The sequence below is a fragment of the Eutrigla gurnardus genome (genome assembly GCF_963514095.1).
Source record: "Eutrigla gurnardus genome assembly, chromosome: 19".
Taxonomy (NCBI): domain Eukaryota; kingdom Metazoa; phylum Chordata; class Actinopteri; order Perciformes; family Triglidae; genus Eutrigla; species Eutrigla gurnardus.
The window spans coordinates 8,909,076-8,923,044 of NC_139930.1; the positions used below are offsets into that span (position 1 = coordinate 8,909,076).

The 13,969-nt window shown below is 41.6% G+C and overlaps 1 protein-coding gene across 2 annotated transcripts in view; it reads right to left on the minus strand.

Moving 5' to 3' along the window:
- whrna (whirlin a) overlaps positions 1-13,969 on the minus strand; it is a 145,510-nt gene that overhangs the window by 58,612 nt on the left and 72,929 nt on the right. For both annotated transcript variants that reach the window (XM_084034413.1, XM_084034412.1), the window contains exon 3: positions 11,254-11,379. In XM_084034413.1, the coding sequence (XP_083890539.1) occupies positions 11,254-11,379 (126 nt within the window). The remainder of the gene's footprint in view (positions 1-11,253; positions 11,380-13,969) is intronic.

The following is a 13,969-nucleotide window of genomic DNA, read 5'->3' on the forward strand; positions in this document are numbered from 1 at the left end:
CCTATCAGCAGCTGTTTGATGTGTCATTCCTACAAATCCTTTTCCTCGTCACAACGGATTCAACTTTTTCAGTACAATGCTGTTAACACATGTTTCTTTTTGTTACCTCTTCCACTTAATTTACTGTGAAAAAGGAATTATGCATGTAATCTTTTATTAGCTACAACACAGAGAATCCATCGCTTTATCATTTTTCAGATTATAAATAAAGTAACCACCTGCCATGGATTAAACTGAAAGAAGCAAGTGCATCTCTGAGAAACGGTCTGCACATCAAAATCTGAAAGTGCAGCAGCACACCACAGTACTTACTTACAATGTTGGCCCATCATCTCGATACCTTTAATCAAATTTCACAGGCAGACGTGTACGGACAACAGGAACTACTGAAGTAAATCTGATAAGATGGCGGCCTTTTGGCCAATGTGAATAAATAAGAACACAGTACAGGATGTCTGGGATGACATACAACCTAAATTCTATTTATAGTTTACACTTAATGTCATTCGGTGTACATCTTTCTCGTGTCCATAGGGATTATCTCTCATGTTTTGTACTGTATATACAGGAAAACACATGAACCAACAGCTTACATTTCCCCGTTTAGGGACCAGAGCACTCTGATCTAACATGAAGTCTCAAGGTCAATAAAATATCTACTTTAAAACTCAACTCATGGCGCGCAGGTGGCGGAGTGGTCAGAGCGCATGCCATGTACGGACGTATGCATACGCAGCCGACCCCGGTTCGAATCCTGGCTGGAGGTCCTTTACTGCATTTCACACCCCCTTCTCTCTCCTGTCTTTCCTATCTGTCCACTGCTAATAAAAGGCATCTATGCCTGAAAAAATCGTAAAAAAAAAAAACTTCAGCCACTAACAGGTAACCACTGATCAATATATACATAATGAACATGTCCAAATAGAATAAAAAAAAAGAATCCTATATTTTTATCATAGCAACGTATTTGACAATATCCTTGCTCCTGGGTGTTGCTGGGACTTTGAATATGTAACTCATGAGAATATTCTAGTCCTGCTCAATATGTAAAGTGTCCTAAGATTACTTCTGTTGAGATATAACACTATAAATAAAATGTAATTGATTTGAATCGAAAACAATGTGACAATGTAGAAGTGGTTGCTCGTAATGATGAAGCTACGGAGAATTATCACCAGCTGTTTTCTGGACTAAACAGTAGACTCACACACTAACGATTAGCCAGTAAACATAGTGGAGCAATCAGCAGCTAAAGAAACAGATGGTTCCTTCAGAAGTTGGTAGAGACCAAAAACAGAGCTAAAAGAGAGGAAGAAGTCAGACATGAACAACAAGAGCACCCAGAACCTGCTTCTAGCTTCGAACGCAGAGGTGATTTGTTATCAGTGCGCACATTCTAATGGCTTTTATTGGAGTAATACAATAATTAGAGATCAAATAAACAACGCTGTGATTGTCACAAGGTTGAATAACATAAACCCAGCGACTTAACAGTCTCGTCGAGTATTTTTACACACCGGTTCCACATGAACGGCAGTAAATGCAGTAAACGGAGGTTAAAACAGGGAGGCTGAGCTCTAAAGTAAACACAGCAGACACTGATGCACACAAGATGTGTTGAAGATGGAGGAATCTCTGCTGATGGACAGAAGTCATGATTAAACTGGTATTGTCCTTTACGTGTAAATTATTTTCCACTCAACTGATGGATAAAATGGTTAACGTTTGAATACAGTCATAAATGGGAGAGTATGGTGGGAAAAATATATCACCTAATGCAGTTGCATTCAATGTTTCCTTGTTGTCCAACATCATGATACTTTTCCTTTTAACCCTGTAATTTTAAGATTGGATTCGCTACTCTTACTACTTCTTTTGTTAGGAGCACATGAATGCAGCTCTGGTAAATTTACTCTGTGAAAAGCTGCTTTATTAGGCCGCTCGCAGTGAAAAGAGGCTGGGGAGAGGACATGTACCAAAGCAACAAAAGGATCCAGGTCAATTTCAAACTTATGATGGGAGAGCCACCTGGCAGCCCAGAAGTTGCTCTTTCAGCTTCTACTTAACAAACTTTTATCTCTTTCAATGACTTTTCTCCTCATGCTTTCAGTAGCTCAAACTACCGGCTGTGTTTGAAACTGCTTCTCCACTGACTAAAGGAGAAGTGAACAACAAGTCTGGTGAGCATCAAATATGATCAAAGATGATTCTTCAGTCTCTTGTTATAAGTTGAAAGAGTCCCAGCTTTTGTTTTAGATCCCTGACTACTATAATTTATGTTCTATGTCCATGTGCTTGATATTGCTGCTTATAATTGCTGCAACATCAAAAGGTTGGGAACAAATTCACAAAGAACGGATGGCGGTACAATTAATTGCCAATCACTTCACAACCGCTATCAGCCCAGCCTTAAGGGCCAAATCACAATAGATATTGTACTGATAATATTAGTTTTGCTGTTGAGTGCAATTTGCCAATTTTTGCAATTATATATGTTGTAAACTATTAATGTTGCCAAGAACATAGTAGACAGAAAAATGGCAAAGAGACAAACACATATATTTTTAGAATGTGAGCTCCAGGTCATAATGCATAGATAGTCCTCAAAACTTCAGACTAAGGAATATTTGCAATTTCATATCCCAATGCTGTTTGTGTTTCCTTGAAAGGATATACTGTATTATTGTTAGTTACATAGTTGAAAGGCTGGATGTATGCAAAGGATGGCGGAAAGGACAAATTTAATAGAAAATAGTTTGGGACCTAAAAACCAAACCTGAAGAGTTCCAAACATGATGTCTTCTGGGAGTTTTTAATATATTGCTATATTTGCCTTAAGAAGGCATATCAATTCCATTTCACTATAAACAATGTGACAGTGTAAATGTTGAAATGTTCAGGTCACACAAGGACTCAAATTATACACTGTCAGCAGTTAAAACACTGTTAAAATGCATTATGTCGACATAATGTTTCTTCATCATCTCGATGGCTAAAGCTTTGTATTCGTTAAAGAGAAACACACACACACACACACACACACGCGCACACACACACCTGACCCTGTTGCTCGCCAAGTGCCTTTTTTTGTCCTGATTTGTTTTGTGCTGTTTCAGCAAGATTGCTTTATCATCAGAGGATGGAAAATCACCTCTGTGCAAATTGAAAATACTTGGCCTTAATCCATCTGCATATTCGGCACTCTCTTTATTCACTTAGATGTGCACTGATAAAAAGTAAAACTTTCAAGGCAACATACTACAGTGAGTTGTGGTATTTACCTTACTTTAAAGGTGCCATATTATACTGTTTTTCCTTAATTCCACACAGCTGTCAGAGGTCCAACAACACTGTATTCGATATGCATTGCCCCAAACCCATCCATGGTCCTGAATTTCAGCTGTCTAAAAGTTACTCAAATGAGCTCTCCTGAAAACAGGCTGTTTCTGTGTCTGCACCTTTAAATGCTAATGAGCTCCGTCTGCATCGCCTACTTGGAGAGCCACAGGGACCATGCCTACGCTAGCAGCAGCATGCGTCAATGTTTACATGGATGTATCGCTATGGCTCGCCTATGTGGCTCAAGTGAAGTTGCTGGTCCCGTATGGTTGGGACAGATCCTTTTACCAGGGTCAGTGTCGAGGCAAAGCTTTGTACTGACCCTCGTTACTGAAACAGTCCGATGCGAAGTGGTTAGCACACACATACACAAGCTAACACGGACCATAGCCGGCACATTGTCATTAAAAATGAAACACAACCACCGTCTCTTCTGTTCTTCTGTAGATATGTTGATTTTTACAACCAACAACAGAGCAATTTGCGTGTCTAGCTGTGAGCGACAACATTGTGAAACACTGCTATCTCACTGCTGTCTCACCACAGGACACACCGAACTTCACCTTGGTGATGAACGCCCCTCTCGGATATCTCCTATCATCACGCAGAGGAGTTCGGCCTATGCAAATGACTGCCGTCGTTACGTAATGACAAGAGCTGAATCTGAACAGCCTGTAGGAGCGCCGTTGTACCAGTGGGGGCGTGGGGGGGGGGGGGGGGGGGGGGGGGGGGATATTTGTTTTTGAATTAACTCCAAGTAACTCAAATGTCTACTGAATATTTAATGTTTATGCTGTACCCACTTGTGTTAATTGCATTTCACTTCATGTTGGATCAGAGTGAGAGGTTTTGTTTCATAGTGGATTTGTTTCAGTCATTTTTAACATTGGCATGGTCCTCAGCACCGCGTGGGAAAAGAGAACTGGAGAACTTTAACCGTAATTCAATGCATGCTTCATCTGATGAGTAATGCAAACGATCGGTTTGTCATTTTGTCCATTCATTATTCAGTTGCAAGACTGAACTCATGATTATATGCACACTGAAAAAAATTAAGTTAAGTTAATGACAAAATAAGGGTTATTCAATGTCCTACTTTACATTTTAACGGATTAACCAAAACACAGAGTGAACTCTGTCTCAATTTTGTTGAAAAGAGACTTAAAACTTTGTTAAATTTACTTAAATTTAGTTAAGTTAAATTTCTTGGCACAAAGTCAATATTTGAATGCTGATGATTTATTTTTCTAAGTGCTTGTGGCTTTTATTCAAATGAGCGTATGCACTTTTTATATGAGTGTTTGGATTCTAGAGAGAAAAAGAGTGAGGTGAAACATTGTTTTAATGTGCAGAGCTAAATCTCTTTAATCCCGTTTCCTGAGTCTACGTGAACTTGCAGCTTGATCTTACAGAATGTGTTTGTTTCGTTGCCTGCGTGGTTGACATCACAGTAGGGATGACCTTTTCCCCTGTGGTTTAATTTAATCCAACCAACCCAGGCGGATGTCAGCAGAAGGGCAGAGGACAGGACCGACCGTTCTCCACCCTTACACTGCACTGAGAGAGCTGCTGAGGTGCAATATGGGAGATTTTAAGTGACGAGACAAAGCCGTTATAAGAGTCATCTAAGCTAACATATATTCAAATGCATTCATGCATGCTTGCAAAGGCACCTTAATTTAGTCAATTTTAGTTTTTTTTTAAATCAGCATCCCTTCTCCCTGCAGAGTTGCATTAATGCTCCACACTTTCACAGCAAAGGTTTTACGAGGCTTCCTGTCCAAAGAGGAGGCGGTGGGAGAGCAGAGCGATGTGGTAACATTTATGCTGCCAAGGTTTCATCTCCAATACTCAAGGGTGAGGAAGTGACATCTCGGTGCTGTGATGATTATAGAAACCCTGCAAGCAATAAAAGCCATCCATCAAGAGTCACACTGGCCAGATGGGGGAAAAAACAACGTACAGACACAGAGAGTGTTAAAGGAGCTGAAGCGTACAGTAAGCACCAGCATCATTGACGGTGGTGAGGTAGAGTCTTCTCCTGCTGAGCACTGACAATCAGAGGTGTCTTCAGCTTGCAGGAGTCTGTGCCCTGAGGATGTTTATCAAACTATTGAGGATGCACAACGGCTCCATGAAGGCTATCACATAAAGGGCACAATCAGCTGCAGGGCTCTTTTCATGATGAGAAAAGAAGTTGAGTTAAACTAGGGAAAAGGTGGTCTATACTTAAGGTGAATAGATCACATTTATGTATTCATCCTATAATTATGATGCCAAAATCCTGGTTCACCTTGATCCTGCTGATAAAGCTATGGTATCTGACGCATTGGGATGATAATGTGTTTGTTTTGGTCATTGTCTCTCGCCGTCCGATACTGACACACTGAGACATTCTTAAGTGTCTGTATGAGACGCACCTGGCTTTCTAACTCGAACCCATCTACATCATTATAAGAAGGCAAGTGCAACTGATTCAAGTCTGCATAGGGTGGGTGGTAGAGGGCCAGGGACCCCTTACAGGGGAGATTTTGCACATTTCAACCCCACCCAAGTGCAGCACAAAAGTGAGGGAAACAGTTAAACTATCCCTGTGCAAATCCTACAATATAAAGTACATAAAAAATACAACTCGACATAATGCAGAACTAGTGTGAGCCCTGGGCTTGTTTCCCTGCTATGAGACGGTCCCATCTCGGTATAATTGGAGACAATGAGACCCGAAGAGTGTTCCTAATGTCCAGGCTGCTCTGCCAGCTTTTGTGCTCAATTTTACTGTGTCATGTGACCAAGGCGGGAGAGACGCTGAGCAAATAAGCACAGATGACATGACAGAAGAGAATCTGGTCATTTTCAAAATAAAACAGCTTTCAGGCAGAAATAGAGGGTAAACTAGAGTGTAAACCAGAGGGTAACCTAGAGGTTACCTAGAGCATCATAGATTGAGGCAAATCACTGACCAAGGTGTGGTATTTGACCAGTTGAGAGGGAGAGCGAGGTGAAACTATGGGCTGGAACATGCCTACTGATGGGAGGGTGGTGGAGCTTTGTCAGTGGCCCTCTTCCCCTCTCACTGAACCACATAACCACAGTCTACACTAGATGGTAAACTCAATGGTAAAACTTCGGAACATTAGTTCACAGTTTAACATTTTAAGCCACGTATAATTATACAATATGAGTATTATATCACAGTGAACGTACTCTCGGGTGTAGCTGAACAGAGTGGGAATATTCATAAAACACCCACGCCATAAAACACCCACATCGGGATCACACTCTCAGCCCGGCGCTACTAACCTTTACAACTCATTTACCGCCATGAAACGAGAGGCCATGCAAAGCAATAACCCACACCGTAGTACACCGGGAGAGCGCACGCCACAAGTCTGAATCTATCAATAAGCAAGATTTTTCTCTGTAAATCTAGCAACAACAAATAGTATCCTCACTGTCAACAATTTGACCACAGATAACATCCTGGTACCATCATATCGACATTAAGATTGGCATAATAGTAACAAACACTAAGACAGCTAAGCTCAGTGAGATCCCTGATGCCTCCTACATCGTTGTAGTTTCAATGTGCTGTTGCAAACCCATTTTCAAATTCAATAGACCACGCTTGGAATAAAATGTTCCAGCAGGGTCAGAGACAAGTTTAACAGCAGCTTAAATTCTCGTGCACATACTGAATGGCTACATGACTGCAGGGTCTGCAGACTCTAACAGAGGCGGTCCTCCCACTCCTCAAGCTCAGTTAGAATAGTTCAGGCTATGTCATTACACTTGGAGACAGAATTACAGTAGAGAACCGATTTGAATCAAGAGGAAGAGGAAAATCAACCTGGGGTATACTTTCAACAGGTGGTTGTTTTCAGTAGGGTTAAACTTTCCGATTGTTTTCATTACAATTTTATAGATGGCATCGTCTGTTTTGTAGATTGTCCAGACATCCATGAGCCTGATGATGGAGGACTTCATTCTGAAAGTCCTTACTCGCTGTAAAGATATCTCAATAAAGGTCTGATATAGTTAATTTTCACTATGATGTACATATTCACAAGGTATGAAACCACCGTTTGATATGCTTTACAATAGTGCTTGTTCTGGGAAGCAGCCTGTGAGGAGCATCTGAGTCCACCAGACATATTCTTTGGGAAAGTATGTATTCTCTCATGCATCCCCTGAGACAAACTCTCGTCACAGTTTGATGAGGCTGCAGGCTTTGGTGCTGCGGCATTAGGCTGACATTGAAGAAGTTGTTAAAGACAGCATCTAACGGGCATGGCCAGGCAGAGATCCTTCTGTACACACAGTTTAAGATGATCAAACATTATGAATCACCCTGTTGCACGCAGTGTGAAGTCCTTTTAAGGGAGAATGTGTCTGATCTGAGAGCAGTGCAGTTGGCCTCCCTGCTGAGAATTATAGCACAAAAAGGTTGTGCAGACTTTTTCAAATTACTTATTGTATATATATGTACAGGTAGGATATAAAATTACAAAAAACTAAAACACTTGTGGGTGCAAATGATAACTTGGATAACTATATATATATATATATATATATATATATATCTATATATATCATAGACTGTATATAAGAAGTGGAAGCGGTCATCACGACGTCACTGATTGGTGATCTTTGATTTTTGCAACCAGTGAAGGAAGTGACCATATTTGGACTGTGGAGGAGTGACACAGGTGCGGAGCGACACCCAGAGCAGCAACCTTACTGGATCTGGATCCATCTGGCTCCTGGTGTGAAGCTGTTAACAAAGTTCATGAGTCAAGGTCAATTTTACAGCAAGTGTTTTCAAGCAATCTTAGTAGCTGATTGCATTGGGAGCGACGGTAGCGAAGACTGAGACCATAAACTCATGTTTAAAATGTTTAGTGAGGTAATCAATCAAGTGAAAAGTAGGGTCATTTCTGTTAGTCCTGGGTGGTGAGACTAGAATGCACTGAATGTTTCATCGTATTTTCTTAATAACCTGAAGGACATTGTTTACAGGCCACATATTTTAATGATCTAGCCTTGGGCACTAACACACCAGAAACACCAGTCACTGTCCTGCTGATGTCAAAACATAAAATAATTAGCTCCTCTGAGAAACAATATATTCCATATTAATGACACATTTTAACGACCAGCTCAGTGTTTTAAATACAATGACCTTAGGTTTAGCATTTGTGTGTCTCATCTATTTCCTGCCTGCCTGAGTGAACACAAGATGCAAACTGTGTCTCCCTCCTTCTCGTTCTCAAACTCCCCCTCACTCCTTCCCGTAAAGCAGGCGTCTGCTGAGGATGCAACGATCCATCGATGTGGGTTGACATATCGATTCAATGATCAAGGACTCAATATCATTGATGCAAGGTGAGATCATCCAGACATACCGCCTTTATTTTGAAATTCCCATGGCACGTCTGTTTCGCTATTTCTCCCCAAGTGCACGTCCTCTATAAATAAGGCTGACCTTTCAAGTGGACCAGCTGTTTCGTGACGAGCCGCCCACCAGCTTTGACCAGCAAACAGACCTCCAACAACACGAGGTGTATTTTTATTCTGTTCAATAAAAACAGCTTAGATTGTTTTTCACTGAAACTTCTGGAAGACAAATGTCAAATCCTATCTTAGTTGCTCTTTGTGAGTTGCTGTAAATATAACTGACTGTGTTAAATGGACAAATGATGTCTTCTCTCTGTCAGCTCCCTGAAATTAATCCAAATGGAAGACTGTGTGATATCAACAAATCGTTGTCCTAAAAACTGTTATAACAATGTATCATGATGAAACTTGTGATTTACACCCTTACAGCGTCTACTGGAGCATCACTCAAAATTACCAACAGGGATGAAACACAGTGCAAGGAAACTGCTTTATTTAGATCTGTGTTCCCTCTTCCACTGAACCCCGGGCTCTAGTAGGAATGTGCTTGTGTGCAGTGGAAGCTCTACTGCTCTTATACTCTACTTTCCACATTACAGAATTCCACTCCACATACGCCAGGCAGTGAAACAGAGGAAAGGGGGAGGAAATTGGGGCACAAAAGAAGAGAAGCTATTTGAGGTGTGAAAACTCATAGTCGACAGTTTTCACAACACATTCCTTAAAATGTGCATCGCAGCACAATAGGCAGTGTTAACTAATTCATACATATGGAATAAAGAAAACTTAATGGGGGGTGACGCTGAAACATCAAAAAAGCAAAAAAAGCAGTCGCCATGTCACAGGATATTAAAGCTTATTCTACCTCCTGCTCCCTCCTTTCTTTAATGAGAAACCTTTCTCGCTGCTAACAAGCCCCCACACCAGGATGCTATGCTGAGTATGCGCCTGTGTGGGCCCTCGATGACGTGTCTGTGTAATTGGCTGGTTGACAGGCTGATCACTAACAGGGCTCTGGAGAGGAGACATCCATCCTCACCCTCCTTCTGTTGCCATGTCACCACAGCAAACACACATCTGTGAGCAGAGCCGATCAAGGCTGGGCACCCTGAGGAGGGATACCTGAAAACCGCCGGAAAAACGTACGTGTGCTTCGGTCCGTCTTTTAGAAACTCTACATCAGATGTGACAGACAGACTGCTGGAGAGACGTCAATCCAGTCAATACCGAGAGACACTTGTAGGCTGTTTGCACAATAGGAAATGTGATTTGTGATTACATAATGTGTCTGGCAACTACAGGTTGGCAGCGTATTAACCTAATAGTGTTTAAAGGCGCTGAGAGAAACGGAGACAGGGAGCGTCTGAATATGGAGATAGAAAGTCAGATAGAAGTTCTTTGATCATGAAGCCGAATGTAAATTCTTTGTTTTTATCAGAGTATGATATTCGCTGCAGACTGGAGTCTCTTAACAGTGACAAATGGTAGCTGTCTCATACAAGCGGCTCTGTATCCTCATATCACTGCATGTTTATAAAATATGATAACAATTCTTACAATCTCTAAAGTGTTGGTGTAAAATGTCATTAATAAATGATCCTATTGTTTTTTTACTGAAAAAAGCCATTATTGTCTTGGCTACAGTCCCCAGAAGGTTAACAAAAGACTATTTTTGAGGAGAGGGAATCTCAGTATCTGGAGGACACTGATATTAGCTGTTTCTGAAAGATACACTAATTTCATTCTAAAAAAAAAATCTTACAAATGATTTCCTCTAGTCATTACTGAAGTTCTGAAAATCCTTCATTCACTTCTTCATCAGCAACTGCCTCCTCTCACAGGGAATACCACCATTACTCAGTCTTTAAGGGTCTTAGCTGTTTCCCTACAAAACTTTTCAGAACTTGCCCGCATTAAATGCAGTATAGTCAGCATATGTTAATTTCTAATTTGTTCAAACACCTTAAGGAAACCATTTTTGATATCCCATATGGTGAAGAAGAAGGGGAATGGCAGCTTGACAGAGAGTAGCCCAGAGGAGGAAGAAAGTAGCATATTGGAATAACTTTCCTGTGATATCATGTCCATTCCCTCCCTGGCCAGAGATCCCTGTAATGTAGACGGAGAATAACAGACAGGTCTGGTCCCTGACGGCTTTTCTGCATGTTTAATGTCAAAGCCCCACCAGCTGCTCTGAACCTGACCCTGTGCCCCGACCTCCAGCTATTTAGTTGTGCATTCTGTTTCCTTTGGAACTTTGGTCCGACAAGAACAAGACATTTGAAGATGTCATCTTGGACATATTTTACTATATTTCGGACCCATGTTTTGTTTTTTAGGAGCAGAAAAAGTATGAGAAGCAGTCTTGTGGAAAATCTCAGTAAAAGGAGGCAAATATGGGAGAGTTATTCCCCCTGCAAGCACACCTACAACGTCCACTAAATTCTTAATTGTGATATCACAGATTTCACACGTTAGATCAAAGTGAGACAGAGAGTGAGAGGTAGATTGAAGTGATACCTTCAGGCCTCCGCACTCGGCTGCTGATCCCTGGTCGACTCCGGTGATGTAGATACCCAGAGCGTACTCTGCTCCCCCCCGGATCATCAGACCCAGAGAGCGGCCGTCATCCAAAACCAAGTTGACCTATTAAAAGGCAGACAGAGAAGCAGATAGAGACAGCAGAAGCCGGGGTTAAATATCTGGGTAAACCATATATCCACATTTAAACGATATTCTGCAGTCTCCATAGCACTGCTTGACAGGCTGCCAGACTCAACTGGGTGTCGGACTGCTCACACTGAAATGGAGATGTTAAACACAAAGCACGGAATAAACGACAGCCCTGCTCTGAGCCGGGATTTGCCGTCAGAAAATTGGCTTTCAGGAGCTACTCGAATGTTGTGACGCAGTAACGAGGTGATCGAATGTGTGCTGATTGGGGGGGATTTTCAATTGGTCATCAGTTTGTTTACACAGCTGATCCGTGTCGATATCCCTGATTAGGAGCGCGGACGACATCCGACACCGTTTGAATTCAAATAACCAACCAGCCGTAAAAAAAAATAATCCACCAACTGGAAATACGGGACGATTACAACACCCAATTAAAGGCACTGCTGCAGGCAAGGATACCTGCAGGACATACATGACTGAGCCAAAAACACTTTCTGCATTTGTAGAAATACTGATTTCACAAGTTATTTCATCTTTTTCTGTTTCTGTTTAAAACAACTTCATTTTATCAGAATTAATTATTATTTTTGTACGTTATGTATGTAAACAACAGATTAGCCAGCCATGCTGCCACATATGGCATCTTGCTGTCCGTCTGTCTGTGTGTACATCCTCTACATTCCTAGAGAACCGTTCTATCAATCTACTTAATACTTGGTGGGTGTATTGCTGGGGATCCGAGGGAGCGCCGTGTCGAATTTGGTGCAACCCAGACAAACAACATGTTCAATATTAATGAATAAGTGAGCCTGGAGACTTCCCATCAGCCGTGCTCCGAACTGCATCGCACTAGTGTGAAAGTCAAATACTCTTATTTGTGGTGCCACTTCGGGTTTTTCCTGGAAATATCCACTGCAACTGGATTACCTGGAGCCCGAGTGGAATCAATTGCTCAAAACGCTGCCGTTACGAATCAACTAACATTTGGAAGAAAGCTGGGGAACCAGAGCAAACACTGCAGTATTGAACTGGAACCCAACCAGCAGAGTGCCCACTCCATTGTGTGGAGAACACACAGCTGTTCAGAGGCTGTGCTTCTTAGGATGGTGACCCTTTACACTTTTTACACACACTTATAAAATCATAACAACACGTTTCAAGCTGTGCAAGTACAACAAGAACTTGGTCATCAGGAAGAAGTTGATCCCACATTTTTCTTCTTTTTTACCTCCCAGCCAGTGTCCCAGGCCTTGATCCATGAAAGCCTATTAGCTTTCTGTTCCGGGGGCTACAGGGTTTGATGAAGGGTTCATTTGTCTGTTAAAACAGCTTGACACTCCCCCACCGGCAGTGACTCCATCGAGTATAATCTGCTCTTCTTTGTTTTGGTGCCTCTGGGTCATCTCTTCAAGGGTGTCCCTTAACTCTGCAGCTATTTGCTTGGCCCTTGGGCCTTTAGCTCACTTAATTCAGTAATCGTCTAATGTCAGAGGCCTCTTTGCTCATGGCACACAACGTTACATGCTGCTGATTTCCAAACGTTTAATTATGACACCTAAACCACAACTTTTTAAAGATTCATTTCAGGTTCCATCTGAATTTTAACACTAATCTTGAGATTTGGCCCTCTAATAAGATTAACATGTGGCCGTGCCTAACTTAACATCACAACTAAAAATGAATGTAATGCGCAGGCATCATTTTAAAAACGTTGCGCTTCCTCTATCTTTCACTGGCTACTTGGACAAACTCAAGTCAGATTTTACAAAATCTATTTATGTGGAAAACTAAGAGAACACATTGAAGTTTCCTCCGTCCACTGGGAGGAGTTCGGCCGGGGCTTGGCCATGCCAAATTTTAAAGTGCATATTTTCTTCCGACACAATGAAGCTTGAATACTTGGTTTAATCTTGATATAGCTGTCTCTCGCCAAGATTGAAAAGCGGGAACAGAAGCACCTTGGCAACAACAACATGACACGTATGCAAATATCTCTATTAAACGATGTCAGTTTCATTCCTGCTATTTTCCCGCCGGTGTCGGTTTGGCATCTGGTCCAGGAGTCTTACTTTCATTCAAAGCATATGGCTCTGCAGCTTCTTTTTTAATAACTGTCTGCTTATTGGAGGTAAGCCAGCCACCTTTACTCAGTGAGAATAGGGAGGCATTCATGCTCTCTGTGACGTATGCAGGACATGCTTTTAATATCACACTCATCCTTCTCTTATTGGCAGCTCGTCAGGCTCTTTGTCTCTAAAAGGAGTCCCAGTGGTCTGGTGTCTCTGATTTGTAAGCATTGGAATACAAGGAGCCTTTCTTTGGGACAGACAGGAGCATTTAATGACTGCAGGAGTCTTTATTATTTTAAGGAGGGAAATTAGTGCTGCATGTGTGAACTTCATCAGACAAATAGCTTTACCTGTTAAATTAAAAGATAGGTTTTTAAAGAGCGAGGAAAGTAAAACACCCTAACAATCTACTAGACGCTGATAAAAGCTTTCTAAATGTTATGCATGGAACCACAGCCTGTATTAATAGAGCTGAAGGAGCAGAGATTCAT